At 40.7% G+C, this 19639-nt stretch overlaps 1 protein-coding gene across 3 annotated transcripts; it reads left to right on the top strand.

Annotated features, from left to right (window-relative positions):
* Positions 1-346: 346 nt before the first annotated feature.
* Positions 347-18794, top strand: MYL1 (myosin light chain 1). 3 transcript variants are annotated; one of them, XM_021532500.2, is made up of 8 exons: positions 10153-10243; positions 11059-11083; positions 11325-11352; positions 14475-14618; positions 16279-16452; positions 16970-17047; positions 17526-17578; positions 18351-18794. In XM_021532500.2, the coding sequence occupies exons 2-7, from the start codon at positions 11072-11074 to the stop codon at positions 17552-17554; spliced, it is 465 nt and encodes a 154-aa protein (XP_021388175.1). In that variant the 5' UTR covers positions 10153-10243; positions 11059-11071; the 3' UTR covers positions 17555-17578; positions 18351-18794. The 3 variants fall into 3 exon arrangements, with proteins under 3 accessions (XP_021388173.1, XP_021388176.1, XP_021388175.1); XM_021532498.3 differs by lacking the exons at positions 10153-10243; positions 11059-11083 and adding an exon at positions 347-669; XM_021532501.2 differs by lacking the exon at positions 11325-11352 and having other exon boundaries at positions 10137-10243.
* The last annotated feature ends 845 nt before the right edge of the window (positions 18795-19639 follow it).

The raw sequence follows: 19639 nt of genomic DNA, 5'->3' as shown, positions 1-19639 counted from the left end.
AATCCTCCTGGAGTACTACACAGGCATGGGGGAAAAGGGGAAGGGAGGGGAGGAAAGAATGATTTATTACTTAAGCAGAACTAAAATTCTCATGAGAAAAAGGACCGTTCAATCCATATCCAAATTTCAGATCAACAGCAGATCTGAAACTGGGCTTGTTATATTTCCCTCTCCTTTGCATGCATAAAAAAGACAGGGAGGTTGACTGTGTTTTAAAGGGGAAAAAAGTCCCTTGATCTCATGAAGCTCTGAACTCTTATATTCCATTTATAGCTCTAGCTAGAATGACATCCCCCTTGATTATCAGGCTGTCCAATCCAGCTGCATGTGTCAAGACTGTATGAGGCACTAAGTGAAATATATATATGCCCTCACAGGGTTTAGCACATCGGGTCCACCTCCAGGGCACAGGCTGTAGCTCATTCTGACCACTGCTCCTCTCCCAAGAATCACTTGTTAAGTGGTTTTTGTTTGGGTTGGTTTTTTTTTTTTAAACCTTTTTTTTTTTAGGGCACTTTTACTTTCCAGTTTAAGCAACACAAAATGGCACCAAAGAAGGATGTAAAGAAACCAGCAGCGGCCGCGGCACCGGCGCCTGCGCCAGCACCAGCACCTGCAGCTGCACCAGCCAAGCCCAAAGAACCTGCCATCGACCTCAAGAGCATCAAGGTAACTGGGTGAGCCTGTGCTGAGGGGGGCACAGGGGCCAGGGGGCAGATCCTGCCTGGGAGCTGCACTGAAGCGTGGCGTGAGCTTGGTTCCGGTTTGGGGACTGCGAGGAAATGAATGAGTAACCTCAGCCCATGGATTTGCTCACCCGCCTGAGCTTTTGAACATTTCAGTAGCTGTAGGGTGCAAGGCATGGTGCATGATTTAACAAAGGAGTGAAGTCTGGGGATGACAAAAGTATGTTGGAGTGTGGGCCTCAGAACTTTTTACCCAATTGGTACCAATCTCACCTGTTTGGTAAAGATAAATTCAAAATAAACACAATACAAAAAAACCCAAAAACCCCTGAAGTAGGTACATGAGGACAGGAATGGGGTTACTTATATGAAATACAATGTTTTCCCATAGTACTGTACAAAAACCCATCTTTTATAGTTTAAAATTATTTTTCAAATTTTTGAACTGCCTGATGACCCTTTGGTCATGTGTTTTGAGATCATTATGATTTATCTTTAAAAGAAACAAAACAAAACAGTTTAAAGCAGAGAGATTTGGCAATTTTGACCATTTTCTTTTAATTTGCACTGTACAACTAACATTGGTGAGACCACGAGCAAGAAAGCCATGGATGGAAACATTTCAAGTGATTGTCTCTTATCCTTATATGTTTGCTGAGAATTTGTAATTTGCTGCAAATTAAAAGCAACAAAGAGAAGAAGTCTTTTGGAGGTTTCCTTCTGACTGCACTGTCATTTGTTCTCACAATGTCTTTAGATTTTGCATGTCAACCAACATCACTAACTGTTGCCCTGATCCTTTAAAGAAAACTCCTCTGATTTGGAAGATTATTTACTTAGGAAAGAGGAGAGGGAAGCTAAGAAGTTAAGAGATGAAGACACAGACTAGTTTCTCTGACTAGGACTATAAATAGTTATTCTGTACCTACCTGGCAAGCTGATTGGTCCCAGGACCAATTTGCTAAATTCTACATAAAGAATCATGCCTATTATGGGTAAAAAAAGGACAAAGACTACTAATAGGACCTATACATGATGAATTATATTTCAGATACATTAATACATATAGTCCTGAGATGTTAAAACTTCTCTAAGTTTACTTTAATTTTCCCAATCTACAGTCAGTATTTTTCTAAAAAAGTATGTGTCTTCTCATAAGAATGAAGCTGAAACCATTGAGAAGAGGAAAAAAAAAAGGCATTTTGAAATACTTGGAATTTCAAATAATATATCAAAAACCCACTAGTTTTGAGCATACTGTCTGAAAATTAGATTAGGCCTCACTTTCCACTGGATAATGTGGAACCAAGCTAGATTTCCTGCTAAATAACTTAATATTATTTGATAGCTTTCTACCTCCAGTTAATCAGGAGATTAGCCATTGAACCTAGCTAATCAATCTTTACATAAATAAATATTACCAGCTAAAATATGTCAGATTGCATTCCGAGGTATCTTTGCAGTTCACTTCTTTCCTAAAGGAAATAGCAGCAAGAAATATACACTGGTAGAACAGAGAGAACTCTCCAGGTTTTGTCATATTCAGACTGATTAAAAAAGATACAAATTAGGGAAACTTTCTTTTGAAAGATACCAGACAGAATATTTTATTCCAGGGTCTCAACCAGCCACCATGGGTTATTACCTATTTTCCCCTTTTGAGAGTTCAGGCAGTGAAGGAAAACAATTCCAGGTTATAAGTAATTTGTCTAGACTATGTGGCAGAGTCAGGAATCAGTTTTCTGAGTCTTAGCCCAGTCCCTCAATTATTTCTCAGTCTTTCCATTCAATCACCAAAGTCTCAGCATGATAAAAGTTACAGCACCATTTCCAGCAAAACTTTGGAGGCAGGGAGCACCTAAGGTTTTGTCTGGGACTCACTGAACAATCCTGACCCAGGGCTCTTTATAGTGATTTACCAGACACAGAGACAAAACCCACATCACTTTAAACAAGGTGATCCACTGGGCTGTGCTTCACTCCTCAGAGAATTAGGGAATTAGCAGCTATGCCAGAGTTTGCCACTCTAGAGAGGTGACTGGGAATGCCAGGCTACACTGCCACGAAGGTTTAGGGAGCCACACAGCAGGAAAACACACACAAAGCCCCTTATTACAGCTGGAGAGGGTAAAGGGGAGAGGTGCCCAACCAGGGCTTACAGCAGCCCAATAAGCCACATTTGGCTGTGCACTTCATTCTTAGTTGGCATCAGAAGTCATAAGAGTCTCCAAAAACAAACATGGTGGTTTTACAAACAAGAGTTGTGATTCTTTTGGAGGTAACCTCCCTACTCAGATGCTCTTCTTGGCCCATCTTCAGGGAATCTGATTTTCTGGACTTTCTGGAGGATGCATTTTGCAAGTTTGGTGCTTATTCTCCTCCTTCCTTAAGAGAACTCAAGTTGGGTTTGTCTATCACCATCAGAAGCTGTGATAAATTGTGACAGGCCATTGACTCTTCCCTGTTCTTTATTGATCTCTTGAAGCTGACCAAATTAGAGCAAATATTTGGTGATTTGCTAGTGCAAACAGCAGCTATTATGTTCTATTTTTCAGCAACATCTACTGACTATAAAACTGAGTAACAGGAATACCCAACTGGTAGATTCACATCTCTAAACTCAGCCCTTTCAGCTCACCTTGGGCTACAGTATAACAACCACAGGAAGAGAGTGAAGGCAGGGATGAAGAACTTGCTTTTTAATGAGAATCTGAAGACTTACTTCCCTCTACTCTGGCAACAGCATAAAAACCTCAATCTTTGCACAGGCCCTTCCAGACCAAATGTATTTTCCTTATTACTAACATGTCTTGGATTTGCATAGGCACAAAAGTTAAAGATTAAATAATACATGAGAAGAGAACAGGGCAGTGGAAGCAGCTGAGAGCCATCACTAAGAACCAGCCATGATTAAAATCAAAATGACCATATAGATAATTTTTCTTAAGAGACCCCCAAGAATTCTGCAATTAAAACTGTGGCCCAGTACACTCCTAAAAACACAGCTTATGTGTTTTATCAACCTTCTTCTCCCACACAAGCCTGAGTGAGAAGAAATGTTTAACTCATGAAAAGCACTACTGTGGGTCTATTTCTGCAACAACTGGGATGAAACATGAATGATGTCTCATGCTTAGTTTTGCAACTAAGACAGTGGGAAATGGATGAATTTCCCATTGCACAAATCTGTATAACTTAGTTCCTATTACCAACAAGAAAAGTATGTTGGTTTTCTGGTTGAAGTCTAAGGGTCCTTCCCAGCACATGTAACCAACCCTTGGACAGAGGCTAGGCTCATAAAATCAAATAGGATGTTTTGGGATGCAAATGCTGAAGATGCTGAGGGCAGTGTTTCACAGGCTTCCACTCTGCAGATGGTGATCTGAATGTCTAGTGCCCTGACCTGCTGTCACACTAGGTCCTTCAAGGATACAGCTGAGTATCTTCTCTTGAGTAGAGACAGAGAGTGGGCAAGTGTCCACCCTGGAAGTGAGGTTCAGGGGTACACAAGGGTTCCTCAACCTGCATTTTCAAGACTGAAATCCCAGGACAACAATTATGCCATGCCCAACTGCAGATCAGCCACCCAAATGTTTAGGGGGAAAAAAAAAGCAATTAAAAGCTACCAACTAGTAAAGACTTGCTAAAATCTTGTTTAACTGTGTGATGCACGATGATGATGCCTGTTGCATGGAAGCAAGCCTGTGATTGTTTTTAACTGCAGAGCTCTTAAGGCAGTAAAAAGTGTTTCTGCAAGCAACCTTATTTCTTGTTACATTCACTACTTGAGTAGGTCATCTCCGAAGAGATATTGCTTTGGATACAACCAGAGAGAGATAAACTCACTAAAATGCACTGACAGAAAGCTCCCGGGCTAGAGGGCAAGCAGCACTGCAAATGTCAGCTGAAGCACTTGGAGAGCTGTTGTGCTGCAGACAAACTCCACATGAAGCCATGGAGTGAGAGCTGGAATGTCAACAGCGGCTTTGCTCAGAAGTGCTAAGGGCTTTCCTAGGAAACAGCAGTTTTTTACTTGAAACTTTTGGCTCAGGTCTTCAAATTATGAAATTATGCCTGATCTATCTCCAGCTATGACTCCAGAAGGATTCCCTAGGACAGGTGATCTGTTGGACAAAGTCACCAGTCCCAAGTGTCCTTACAGGTAGGAAGGGGACAAATGTCAATATGAATTCAGTCTTAAGAGATGTAAAGGTGCCTCTCTGATGCTATCCAGACCAGCTTCCTGCTACTGCTTTGACCCAGCACCATCCAGGCTCCAGCCCAGAACAGCCCCAGGCTCTGTGAACCTCACCACTGACACATCCCAGCCCACGCTGCTGACAAACCCAGGACAGGAAAGGCAGGGCATAAAGGTGTCCCAGGACAGGCCACTTGGACAAGGACTGCTGCACACCCCCTAGGGACACTGTCAGAAATATCACACAAACCCTGCAGCTTAGTTTTGTTTACGAAGTTTTCAGAAGAACTTTGCCTTCCTAAACTGCTACTAAGCAAGGAGTCCATCAAAAGTAGAGACTACCCACATATATTAGTAGACACTTTTCCTTAATGTTGCTAACTTGAAAAATTGTTTGAAAAAGAATGGGTTTTTTTTCTTTAAACAAGATCCATTCTTAGTAATTCACAGCTTTAGCAGCATTTAAAAAAGAATACCTATAGCCTTTGGAGTCTCTGGTGAATGGCAGACTTTGGAAAAAGCAGTGGAAACCAAATTACACAAAATGTAACATTTTAAGAGCTCACAGGGTAACTCCAACTGTTAACAGGAGTTATGTGACAGACCCTTAGCCCCATCAAAACAACCCTAACAATATTTCTAAAATACTGTTTTAAGCCCCCTTAGAGCACAGACATTGTAAAAGACAGTAACAGGATACTTGAGTTAATCTTACATAAGGCAAGAAGAAGACAAATTTAGCCAATGACAAGCAGAGAAAGAAGTTGTCTGTAAGGAGATCTGAAACAAGCAACCTGGAAATTTGCCCTTGTTTCACTAAGACTCTATTACATCTTATACCCACTGCCAAGTAGCACTTTCAGCTGGCTGGTTTTCCACAGAGCACTTAAATGTCAAGTAGCAAGGGTTTAAATTACGTTAATACTCTAACAGTACCACTGGGAGGCATTTTAAAACAAGAAATCTCTCCAAAAGCAGGGCTCCAGAACCTCACATCCTGTGTGTCCCCTTGATTATACACATTCCAGCACAAAAGCAATTAGAAAGGAGACATGTTTACAAATGAGCACAGCTGAAGGCACTTTCCCCCCTGAAGCTAAAGAAATGTGTTGAAAAGGATGTGATCAGGAGTACAGCTAGAGCACATGTCACACCCAGACATTTCAGAAGGGCACATTAGTTAAACGTCAAAGCTCATCCAAAAGTTTTTGCACAGCTGCAAAGTAACTGTGACGATTTAAAAATCTATAAACTGGAAAGTTACAAAAAACGCTTAGGAAAAAGGTCAAATTAATCTGCAGTGAAGTCATTTAAACTCAGAGATATTTCTGAAGTATTCTTTCAATCTTCATAGTGTCTCACACATGCAATTTTCTCTCCTGTATTAATGGAGCTTGTTATTATTCCTTCTTCAATTGTGTCTCTAGGCAGCTCTGTCTGTAAAACAGACCTCAGTTTCTCAAGAGCTCTTCTTCTTCTAATGTTTTTCTGCCTCATACAGCAAGAAGCTAAATCCATCAGGCTTTTAATTCTTACTTAACTGAGAAGCAGCCTCTCTAAAACCTGTGGAATTTGATTGCATAAATTACATAACTGAGGTGAGGGATGAGAAAAGGACAACCTGCTTTTCAGAGGGGTTTGGAAGCTCTGTAATCCTGCACTCAGTGATGTCTACTAGAAAATATGTGCAGCTGTATTAATCAAGGAGCAGACATTAATAGTGAACAGGTATCATACAAACTACTGAAGGCACAATCCTATCTTAACTTCATAAAAAAAAAAAAAATAAAATCCCCTCCATCCTGAATAGAAGGCTAAATATACAATGAGTATCTTAGGAGAAACTCAATTTTTCTCCTCTCTGATTTTCCAAGATATCCAATATGTCTTAGTCTCTTTTAAAGAGACAGATTTTTTATTTAAATAGCTGGTAATTCTCAAACAAACTTCTAAGATTATTCACTTCCTGTCATTCATCCAAAAGGTAATAAACAAATGGAACAGCTTAAAGCTTTAACTCCCAGCAGCACCTTCTCCCAGGGCTTTTCACCTTGTCCAGACCTTTCCTGAGTTACAGTGAGCACAAGGCAGCTGCCCCTCAGCACAGCTGTGCTCAGTCCCAGTGCCCACCAGCCTAAAGAGGTGAGCACAGCATCCCACTGCAAAGCCTGGGGCCCTAAGGCACATAAATCAATGACTTGTGGGAAATTAGAAACTTTGCTAATAATTTGGAATTTTTTGTGGATTGAGCCTCCATTTAGCTGGTGAAAATGAGTTGCATACAACCCCATCAGCTTCACCCTTTAACTGGGACCTGTTCAAGATACCTCTGGCAACAGAAGTACTAGGAAGTAGTCACAGATAATGCAAGGAACAAAACAAATAAACAAAAAAAAACCCAAACTCAAAACACACCACCTTTTTCTTTGGCACAGATAGCCTTCTGGGTAACTCTGCCCATAAATAAGGGTTATATGAAGTTAGAGAAATCCAAGTCATTCTGGTCTTTCCCAAGTGTTGCCATTGCTTCAACCTTTCATTCTCTTTGGTAGGGGTGGGGCATTCAGTTTTTGTTAAAAACTCCCTGAAATATCAAAATCATCCCTAAAGCCTCAAGACTCAGTGTCCTCTGACAATGCAGAGAACACTGCCAGGATCAGAACAAAGACCAAATCACTGCAAAATAGTTTTTTGTCCCTTTTGAATTTTCTGAAAGCCCCTTTTAGAATTGGAAATCTCACCTTTAATTTCTTTTAAAGGAGTATTTGAAATATTTTTCATCTAGGCCATTTTGTAGCTGCTCTTACTGAAAGCAAATACACTTTAACCCCCCAACAGACCTATTGTCTTAGAGCAGGGTGATTCTTTATTTAAGTGAATGCAACATGCCCATGCTAGAATATTCCTCCCCAGTAAAACTCTGTCTAGAGAGATTTTATACAAGGATCAATACTAAAATGAAGGGCTGATATGGTACACTAGTTTTTCCTCATCTGAACTCTGAGCCAAACTCTCATATGATCAAAAGACAATCATCTTATGTGTAGAGCCCTCTCAGCTAATAATATTTGATAACCCATTTAAGACAGATGACTAATCCAGGTATCTATGTTTTCTACGCCTAAAACAAATTCACTCCAATTATTTTCTGCTTGGCATCTTTTGGAATGAGTTTTGTTGTAGCCAAACACAGAGCCTACCTGTTCAAGGAAAAGAGTCTAGGTTTTCCCTAAAACAAGAACAAAAAAACCAAAACAAAACCAAAAATAACACCCAAAATGAAACACATAAAAAAAATTCAAATCTGTTTTCAGGGGAACATTTCCTAGTTGCCAGCACTGGAGAACAAGATGCTGAAGGCAGAAAGAAAATTCCATAAAAAGCAACATACTGCATTGTCTCAGACACCATTTTCAGCTCTGCCAAAGTCTTTCAAAAGCTCCTCTTTTAATGCATGGGGACTGATGGCCAAGATCTTGAAGAGTTTTCTCACTTGCCTGAATTCCAGCCCCAGCCAGTGTAAATCAGGAACTCTGAACTCTGCTAAAGCCATGGCAGCAAACCCAGGGTAAAACTATCAGCCCTCTTTCTATGCAACCACACCTGATTGTGGCTACACCACCCTGTTCCCACAGACTAATAGATTATAAACAGCAAAAAACACCAAAACCCAGCAACAAACCAACCAAAAGAAAAGAATTGTCTGTATCACTTTTTCATACTCTGTATTGCCAGATATTTCTAAAAAATTGCAAATAATTTATTTGACCAGAGTATTTTCCAGCTAAAATGGCAAGCTCAGAAAAATCCTTGCAGTTGCATTTTTATTTTTTTGAATAGGAGGTATGATGTTAGTATCTCAAATTTGCTTATTTTGATTGCTCAGTTTAGAAACAACAATAAAATAATCTGATTGAATTAGATTCTCTCATTCAGAGGATTCAACATACTGAAAAGACACAATCATAAAGGTTATGCTTCTCTTCAGGGTAACTAAGCAAGCTACAGGAGAAAGTTTTTCTCACTAATCACATTTCATCATTAGAAAACCATGAGCAGTGACTGAGAGGCAACCAATAGAAATTAAAAGGGGGGATTGGAGTTCAGAACTGGGAGTCTGTTGTTGTCACACAACTATTCCCACCCTGGCATCATGACACTCTTGATCTGGTTGAGGCAATAGGGAATGGAAGAAGCTTGGAGCAAAGTTTGCCAATCTTTTTACATGTCATAACATCATTCAGATATTTGACCTCATCTTGGGGGATGCTACATGGTGGGCCTTGGTCTTTGCTGCTAAAGAAGTTGCAGCCTGTACCTCCTGCTCCATGTCTGTAGGCCCACCCTGCCCACCCTGAAACCCAAAAAGCAAGTACCTTTTCCCCACTGTGAACAGTTATCCTTCCAACTCACAAAGGCTTTTGGGGTCCTTAGCTTCTATCACAGCTTCTCCTTTGCCTCACCTCACAAACACCTGAGCAGCACCACTTCTGTACACACCTGTGAGCTCTAAACCCAGCACCCTGGTGCCCTGCATAACCAAACCCCAGAGGAAAAGTATCCTAGAGATCCCAGGCTACAATAAATACAGATTTCCCACTGCCCTGCAGGGTGCATTTACACGTCAGCCACTAACTTAATACAATTGGCTCCAAACTACACAGATGATTTTTCCCTTTAAAATGTTAAAAATTTGGAAAACATGTTGAGAGTGTGCAGAGGAAGAGCTTCACAGCAGGATACCACCTCTGTTGACAGATAAATTTCTGCTCAGTGTCAAAAACTGGATTCCCTTGAGCAGACTGGCAGCAGTACTACTCATCTAATGTTGGGCACTGGATTATCCATGTAAGGGGTTGAGCAAAGCCCAGCAAAGATATGAGGACCATTCAGGTGCATCTCACACACCCTGCAAGCCACGTGTGGAACCAGCCAGCTCCTCACCCTCACTGCTCCTTGCTCACTGACTCTACAGCTTATCAGAGAAATAGAATCCTTCCCTATAAGGAAGTCTCGGTAGGTCCGGACAAGGAATATCTCCTCCTGATGGTATGGACCCAGAAAGTGCTGACATGAATCAAACTTATTGCTTGTCACTCCCTGCCCCTCTCCAGCCCCCTAAAAATAGCCATCCTAAGATGTCTATCAAGACATGGAGCCTCCTGTCACTTTGCCCTAAGAAAGCTAAAGAACTCGCCAAGGGGAGGGACCTCTTCCTTCTGACACCTAATCCAGGCAATGCCGTCAGCACTACCGGATAAATAAGGGGAAGAAAGGCAAGGAAAGCAGGACCACTCTCAAGACCTCTCAGCTAATCTTTCCTGCCTGTCTGCTGCTCTGCATTTCCAACTCAAACATGGTGGGTGCACTGGAAAGCTAATAGTTAGCAGCCAGCCAGTGTATTTTACATAAGAAAATAGGGCTTCTTGCCCAAGTTCAGTCTTGGGGGGTGGGGGAAGGATAGTCCAGGAGGCAGTTTAGGTTTGCTTGGTTTTCCTGTTAAAATCTAAAGGATTATGCAAGGTTTTCCAGTTAGCCTCCAGTTCTGGACCTGGTAACAGTAGTGGTACAGCTCCCACAGCTTCTGACAGAAGGGTTACAATTTCCTAAGCTTTTTTAAATCAAATGCAACCAGATAAAGGAAAAATCATATTTTTATATAAGCAAATGCAACCAGCTAAAGCGGCAAGGAAAAATCGTATTTTTATATAAGCAAATATCATATATTAGTACTTTATGAAACAGCGTGCAATCAAAAACTCATTTGAGACATAAACTTTAAGGGAATAATTTCATTTCTTTGTTAATGAAAAAAAGCTGCTTGTTTAGAAACATTACTTCAAATTGCATAACTAAAATAGATCTATGCTAAAACAGTAAATGGACCTGATTGTATCTAGTTAGGGTTTTTTAGTTAAGAGACTTTCTATTTTTGTTGCTTCTTGCCACAGCTCTGTCTTTCCCTGGGATATAGATTTTAATGAAAACTTTAAGAATAGACTTGCTGGTGCATTTTTACACAGGAGGTTGCTAGATTAGGTTGCTATGGCCTAACTACATTAGGCAAGACAGAAGTGAAAGCACTCAGGTACTTCGTGCTATTTGCTTTCTCTCAGTGCATTTTCAGCAGTACTAGTTCTCTTTTTTTCTCTCTCTTTTTCTCCCCATCTGCAGTCCTTCTCTGCTGATGAAATCAATGGTAAGTGAAATCAAAGTTAAACTTTAACAGGGGGCAGGAGGGGGAACAAATTGGCTACCAAATGCTAAATATTCACTAGCCTTAACAGCTCTTTTGCTATCTGCATTACTTCTGCACATTTGACAGGCCACTTTTTTGCTCTTCTGGAAGATGACTCATGGATTGAGCTTTAGAAAACACACAGCTTCTCCCCCAGCCCCCCTTCCTAAGCTATTTTTTGTGATTGATTTCCTTCCAACAGATCGAGTTCTCCAAGGAGCAACAGGATGGTAAGTTACAAGAGAGCTGATGCGTTTTACATGTGTGTGGGGTCAAAAAGAGCTGCAAGCTCAGAAATTAATTTTTATAAAACAATGAGCTAAGACTTCACCTGATATAAATCATCTTGCCTTCAGAGCAGTGATGACTTAGGCTGAACAAGAAGGTGACTGTAGATCTACGTGTAATTTACCTGGATGTTTGTTTACACGCTATCTGAATTGAGAAGTTTATACCATGGTACAAAGAGGAAATACACTGTCTCTACCTACTGAACATTCTTCACTTGTGCTCCTGTTCTGGCTCTTCACAAGGATGCCGAAAATAAATCTTGAACTTGACAGTCCCAGGGGAAATAGGCAGAAGGAGGACAACAGAAGGAGGAAGTGGGCTGAAAATTAACTTAGCTCCAGTAACTTTGCAATCTCACATGAACAGAAGATGCAAGAGTTCTATATGTCACTTTTGTCAGGAGGTGTTCAGGAAGGGGAGAAACAAAGGCTGTTTTACTGTAAAAATATTCTTAAAGCGTGGAAATAGTCAGCAAATAAGTGATTTGAGTAAACTGCTGCTTAACAATAGTGTGGATATACTGCAAATCTTGAGCATCTTGCTGTATTCTTTCATTCATAAGCAACTTGCAGCTTCCAAATTTTTTGTTTCAATCTTCTAGGAAGAGATGAAAAATTTGGCATGAACAATAGTTCTCACTGAAGTTCTGGAAATATAATTTTAAGTGTTTAAAATAGCCTAAGAGATCCATGTTTTAAAATGTAAAAAAATCAGTAGCACATACAATAGACTGAATAAAGTGTTTAGAAAGGAAAATACAAGGATTTCCTAGAAATTCAGAGGGAGTGGAATATCTAAAAACAGGTCTTGAGAGAGTCCTAAACTTTGTGAAGATGAGCCTGCTCTTGGTAACACCATCAAAGCAATAAGGAGAGGTACAGTTCAGCAAGTGAGACTGGTAACAATTCCCTTCTTGCAGTCCAAACTCTCTTGGTCACAAAAGAAGTCATCTGGACTCTACCTTTCTTCTTAATTCTGAAAATTTTACAAAAAGATTGGGTGGGTTTATGGAAAAATGTCCTCAATTCAAAGCTGCTGGCAATATTTTGAAAGCAAAACATTTCTTTCAGCTTCCCTATGTATTTCAGATCATCCAGCTGCTGTAACTTTACAATGGCTGAACCAAGCAGCAGAGCAAATAGAAACTACTTGAGAGAGAGAACATTTCCCAGGAGCAGATATGCCCACCCTCAGTAACTACTTCTATCTGCATAGGCTGATGCACCAGCAGCTGGGTAGTACTATCCTCAGAGAGGCTTTAAAAATGCTTGCTCCAGCAGAGGTATAAACTAGGACTGGCCCTTAAAATTGTTTTTTTTTAAATTAAAAATAAAAACTGAAAACTAAAATCCCACAGCAAAGATATATTGCAGTGAAATGCATGCCTGAGAGACAAAATCAATCAGTCCTTTTTTCCAAGCTAGGGAGCTGTGTTCAGAACCCAGTGAACATAAAACTTCATGGGATTTACAAAATGAAGAAACTCTCCTGATGACTTTGTTATTAGCACACTGGCATTGTTTTATACCTCACTGCAGCTAAATGTCATTGATTTAACAGATGAAAGATCAGATCATATGGTATAAATCACTACAGCTCCATCCATCTCAGCTGCTGGAGCTGACATCAGGAAGCTCTGCACTGGTCCAGAAGGCCATAATTTCATACCCTGCAATAAAAGCTGGAAGGAAAGAGAGGAAGCAGCAAAGGGCTATAGGTGTCTCACATGAGACAGTAAGAGGATTAGTTTCAGATGTATTAGATTACAGCCTAGCAGGCTGACACTGTGTATCAGCACTTTTACTGGGTGCCAGCAACAACTCCAAGGTGGTATAAGGAAAACTAAACCAAAAACATAAATACCTCTGCATCACATCTCCAGCACAAGTTGAATGAAGACAAGATCGGAAATGTGGCTCCTTACTCCTAAACCTGCCCCAAGGCAGAATGAACATTACACAGCCTGTGGAACACAAAGCCTGTGTGGCTGCTGGATGAGAATCACTGCCAAGGAAAAGACATTTTACTTGATTTACTTGGAGCTAAAGCACAGCATCATCAGACACTGCAGTGCAGAAGAAATCAACAGCACAAACCAAGGTGGTTGTGGCATATGGGGCTCAAATATAGCTTTTTAGCCACATATTTGACCTTTTTCCTCTCCTCTTTTTTTAAAGACACATTTCTTTATTCAAATTCTCTAAAAAGCCAAAAAATCGAGTAATATGATTGACATGGAACTTCACAACAGAAGATGAAGTCTGGTAATGCAATGAAGGCAACTATCTGTGCTGATTTTTGTAGGAGAAATGCCTGTACCCAAAGGCCTTATCCAACAAGGGGAAATAAGTGAACACTGATTGCTTGGCAGCATTGAAAGAAGTGAAGTTGCAAACTGAACACACCGGAAATGCACAGGAAAAAGCACCACATGAGTACTTCCACTGGAAAGGTGGAATATTCATGCCTCTGTAAGAAGCACGGATAAACTACAAAGAATAGGAAAAAAAGGGGGGACAAACATGTTTGGAAATCACATTGTAAGGCAATTTTAAGAGAAAACAACAGTAAAAGCATTTGAAATCCACCTTCAAGTTTCCTATTAGCACTGTGTAATTGAGATGCTGGGATTGCAGGCAGAACCCAATGAAGCAGGCAAAGGTTTTGCACTGCTAAGCACTTGACAGTCCCAGTTCTCTGGAGAGATAAGGTGGAGTGGATAACAACATTTTTACCATCTGCTGCTACATCATGTGAAGGAACTTGTTCTTGAATGACAGTGTTGGTAGAGAACTTATCTTTCCCTGTGCTTGAAATAAGTACAGGGTCAATCAAAAAGCTATTGATGGCTATTAGAGCCAGGAAAGATATGAAAGGTAGATATAAATGTTTAAAAATAGCGAAACCAAAATGTCAGAGGGGAGGAGCTTTTCTTGGGACTATGGGCCAAAGATTCCCCTGGCTAACTCCCCTGGAGTCAGTGGAACAGTGCCAGGAGACAACAGGCTCACATCTTTGTCAATAGGGAGCTGCCTGGCTCAATGTTGCTCTTCTCTTGCAGACTTCAAGGAGGCCTTCCTCCTCTTTGACAGGACTGGTGATGCCAAGATCACCCTCAGCCAGGTTGGCGATATCATCCGGGCACTGGGGCAGAACCCGACAAATGCAGAGGTCAACAAAATTCTGGGAAATCCCAGCAAAGAGGGTAAGTGCACTACAGTCTTTTGGGCTGTTCCTGAGATTGGGGAACAGCAATTAGGCAACACCAATAGTCACAGCAGGAGAGAGGGGAGCTTTTGCTCTCATGGGGAGCAAGGGGGACTATACAACAATTCAAGGTATTTCACTCCCTCCTTTGGGAGAGAATGATGCCGATGGGGAATAGAGGAAAACCTTCTGCTTAAGACATAGAGAATTCTCTGTAGGGATCGTTTTGGTGTCAATTCAGTGTAGGTATAACACACACTCATTGTTGCTCACAGTCCATTAGGACTCCAGCCTTTGCTTGGAGAGCTGTGAGTCCATTTCTAACAATTGATACTCAGCTCTTCAGGTCTTTCCACTGCAAGGACTTCTTGCAGTGGAGCCAAGCCAACACATGCCCTGGGACTGGAAACCTACCTGTATATTTCAGCTGACCGGAATGGTCTTCCCAAAGCTCCTATAAACCTGGGCACACTGAAGCATATATTGGTCATTTATTATTGCAACCATTTTTTATTTCTTTTTCCTCCCTCTTAGAGATAAAAAAAGGTAAATACTATAGTCGCCTCATTTTAACAAGGACCTAGAAGCAGGTCCCTGATTTCAGTCATGCAGAACCATATTAAGACAGGCGAAATTATATTCACAATGCCTGGTAAAGACAACTCTGAGGAATAATTCAGAAAGCTTTGGTACCAGCAGGAAGCATTGAGGACTAACACAGAGGGGAAATCATACCAGGACTTTCAGTGATTCCAGCAATAACTGACAAGGACTTTGATACAGCTACATAGTAAAAGAGGTTTTGTAACAAGTGTGTAATGAAAAATATCTGTCCATCTATTTCCATCTATTATATTTTATAGCTGCCCAGATGAAGGCTGGCAATGGAAAGATCTAGAAGGGAAGAAGAAAGAATAAAAAAAGATTATTTTATTTAGTAGCCTTGCTCAAAAGAAAAAAAAACAAACAAACAAAAAAAAAGAAAACCAAAACAACCCAAAACAAACCAAAATGAGAAACACCTGGGGAAGTTCTCACTGAGGGTTACAAGTTTTGGCTCATGAGAGGAAAGGGGTTTGATGGACTAAGCTCGGGAGGTCTTAAACCTCCATTGTGGACATGCCCAAATTTACTACTGGCAACTCCCAACAATATACTTTCCTAGTTTTACTTAGTTTATTCTTTTGCTAATAACCTCTGCCACCACATCAAAGAGACCCTGAAGAGGTCAGTAATATGTGAGTAACCTCAGCATCTTGTCTAAGTCACCTCATCCCACTCTGGTTACCTTTTCTCCATTGCTCAGGCTCAAGACTTTTGTTTGACTGTATTCTGCAGTTCCCTCACTCCCCAAATCTTTTCAAATATTAACTCCTACAGCAAATTTCATTTCTGAAAGAAAAATATAGCATGCACACAAGCATACAAAGCTATGTGAGAAGGATCCTGGACGTGAAAAATCAGATGTATGTAAAAAGTAACTCATCGGATAAGAGAATCCAAATTCTGCAAAGGAACTGTCCATTTCTGAGGCAAAGACTAGAGTAAAGGCTACAAAGAGCTGAGAAAAGGAGAGTTTTCCCACATTTGAGGGCAAATATGCCTAAGTAAAACACATACAAACACCTAGCATGTAACAACTGGTGTTTTTTTCCCAGAGATGAATGCCAAGAAGATTACTTTTGAAGAGTTCCTGCCCATGCTGCAAGCAGCTGCCAACAACAAGGAACAGGGCACCTTTGAAGACTTCGTTGAAGGTCTGCGTGTCTTTGACAAGGAAGGCAATGGCACAGTCATGGGCGCTGAGCTCCGCCATGTGCTGGCTACTCTGGGTAAGGGATCATCCTCTCTGCAAGCACTTTGAAAAATGCTGCTGTTTGGAGGCATGAGAGAGGAAGCAAAGGCAGTCCAAACAGTTTGAAGAGATAGGAGGCTACCAAGTCAGACAAGACTCTGGGTTTCCTGACTTGAATGCACACAGAAAGCAAACAGAGCTTTGGGGTTCCTACTAAAGACTAAAGGAAAAGGCTAGGCTTAGGACATCTAAATTCAGATAAGATATTAAGAGTGACTGTTACTCGATGAATAGAGAGAAAAGTCTGTATGTCTCAGTGACATAACACAAATGGACAAAAGTAGAGGATTTGCTGTATATAAATGTCTTTACTCTGTAGGAATGACTAGACTCCCTATGCATATGTCTCTGTCTTCTAAAGAAAGTTAAAATTAATTAAGCTCATGTCATATATAGGCATTTTCACTAACTCAGAAAATAAGAAAAGCCTTTGGAAAAGCTGTTTCAGCCTCAGTTCTGTGTGGAAGAATGAAACAAGTTCTCTCCACTCTCAGGTGAGAAGATGACAGAAGAAGAAGTAGACGAGCTCATGAAAGGGCAGGAGGACTCAAATGGCTGCATCAACTACGAGGGTAGGTGCAAGAGTTCAACATCCATCCTGCATTTCTCCTTTCTCTTACAGTTTCATTACAGTGGACTTTTAGCTTTTCAGGCAAATTAGACAAAGCTTCATTGAGTTAGGTCAAAGGACTTATGTGTGAAAACAACTGTGGCAACATGCTCATCCTGCAGTCACACCATGCAAAAGACCCTATTCAGCCACAGCAGAGGAGGCTGTTTTGGTCAACACCAAATCTCTACACTGACTTTCTGTAGAACAGTTGCAGTGATTGTATCCAATAGCTACTGTCTTGTCACATTTAAGCAAGAAGAGAGCTTGATTTGTACAACATTAAACACTTAAAACTTTTCTATCACCGTATCAGATCAAATCCAACCAGGTACATATTTTTAATGCTATCAGCTCACAAACAGCTGTTAATTTTAGAGTTACTTCCCAAGGTAACATTTGCTGCTCCTTCTAACTAGCATATGTGTATTTTTCCACAGCATTTGTAAAGCACATCCTGTCAGTCTAAGAGGAATTCTCCAGGTACCAAATGGTATGTTCTTCTCATTTGTACACTTCATCTGCTTGCTATCCATAAAGGCTTCTATAGACCCATGGCCAACAGAGGCTACAAAATCATTACACCAACATTTCCCCAACAATGTGAAAAGAATAAAATGAGACTGTTGTCCAAAAGCAAAGATAGCAGGAGTGCAGGTTTCTTGCTCTTGTTCTCAGCCCTGTAACTCATCGGTGTTTAGTAGATTTTTCAAACACAATGTAAATTGACAACCTGAGACATTTATCCTCATTTTTTTTTTTTTAATGGAAATCAAAGCAACACCTTCCAATCATTTGTAGATTTCTGTTAAGACAGAGTGGCCTGAATACTCACATGAGCTACTGAGAATCAAATAATCTTCAAACAAAAAAATCATTTGAAGAAGAATATTGTCACAGAAGAATATTGATCAATAGCCAAAAGAGGCCTTTAAAAGTATCTAATTATTTAGCACTTCTCCTACAAGAGAGGAAAATAAAAACAACCCCTCACCCCACTCCCCTAGCCTTTACATGCTACTATTTTGTCCAGAGGATGGGAAAAAATTCCCAAAAATCAAACCCCAAAACAGCAGCTGTTTTAAAATGCAAACAAACTTTTGTGGGGTTATGTGAACTGTCAGTTATTCTATCCAAGGAAATACACATTCCCAACTGTATGAAACAAACACTTCAAAACAGAAACTAAGGGCTCAGCTTGTCTTTTTGCAATTGTTTCTTCAGCCAACATTGACTTCAAATACAACTCTCCCATTCCTTCCCAGAACAAGCCAAAATTAGAAAGACCAGATGGCACTCAAGATTTGCCTGAAATTCTTGCTCAGTCTGTCACCATCAACATGGAAACTGCCTAGAACTGGATGATATGACTCCAACCCCACAATTTTTTTACCAGCACATCCATGGGCATCACCTTTGGTCACTACATTTTCATTGAAAAAACCTGAGCTTTTACCAAAGCAAACTACATGGAATAAACTCTACCATCCAGGGTCTATCCATCCTAAGCATCTCTTTCCATGTTATTTGCATTGAAACAATGTAATTTATTGGAAAAATAAAGCATCCATAAATCCTGGTGGTCACTTTGAGGCTATGAAGTCCTTTTTTCCCCCATCTGTTCAAACCCACTCAAAACAGCATTCAGCAGTTAATTCATTTTCTCTGTACATTGTGTACCACAAAATAAAGTTTTATAAAAATATAAATATGGACATTTCCAGTATCACTTCACTTGATCTTAATGAAAAATTCTTTCTTTGGGGTCTGAGAGGAGGAGTAATTAATTAGGGCACTATCACCAGCATCAGCATTTACAACATTTTTGGGAGAAGGAGACCTGGTATCAGTTGTCAGAACAGCTCCAATGATGGCAAGATCCAAAACCAGGCAGGGTGGCCCTGCTGCAGGGAACCTTGCACAGCCACTGTTCCCAGCAAAATCTCCTCCATAGTGCTCCAACAGCAGGTAAACAGCACTCTTAGGAAAGAATCCTACCTGATGCCTTTATTTACAGCTTTATGGACAACTAGAAAGAGCAATCAGAAGTTACAGCCATCCTGAAATGCTCTGTAACTGGGAACAGGCTCAGTGCCAGGCAAGAAGAAGCCAACTACTCCTGCTGCAGCAACAGTGGGAATAGCCATTGCTCAGGGCAGTATTGTTACCTGCCCTTAAATGTTGCTTCTCTCTCTTCCTTAAGTGTTCATGAAACTGCCTTAATTCCCATCTGGGTATTAGCCTGTTCTATTAAAATCCCACCTTGCCTTATTGAGCTGCTATGCACGAAATGACCATAATTCAAGTGCCAACAGGTGCAGTGGGGGTGGCTGGCACCAGAATAAACCACAGCCGTTCAAACAACAGCTGCCTCTTTTCTGAGGCTTCCCAAAGAATCTCCCTCCCATTTAAACCCTCACCATGCTGGTACATAGGGCCAAATGAACCTGGGAATTACACCCTGCCCAGAGACTTCTGCCAGCAGATAGCTTACAAAGGCTTCCAGTTGTTACATTCAAAATGCAAAAAACCCTGGATAGAAGCAAGAAGTAAA

This window comes from Lonchura striata, chromosome 8 (genome assembly GCF_046129695.1).
Source record: "Lonchura striata isolate bLonStr1 chromosome 8, bLonStr1.mat, whole genome shotgun sequence".
Lineage (NCBI taxonomy): Eukaryota > Metazoa > Chordata > Aves > Passeriformes > Estrildidae > Lonchura > Lonchura striata.
Note: the sequence above shows the minus strand (reverse complement) of the source record. Positions and strands in the feature narration are given on the sequence as shown.

Excerpts from the sequence above, each read along its gene's own strand:
- MYL1 (XM_021532498.3), top strand. The coding sequence starts at position 544 with ATGGCACCAAAGAAGGATGTAAAGAAACCAGCAGCGGCCGCGGCACCG. Across the intron at positions 16,453-16,969 it reads CCATGTGCTGGCTACTCTGG|GTGAGAAGATGACAGAAGAA; the intron begins GTAAGGGATCAT and ends CTCCACTCTCAG. Across the intron at positions 17,048-17,525 it reads TGGCTGCATCAACTACGAGG|CATTTGTAAAGCACATCCTG; the intron begins GTAGGTGCAAGA and ends ATTTTTCCACAG.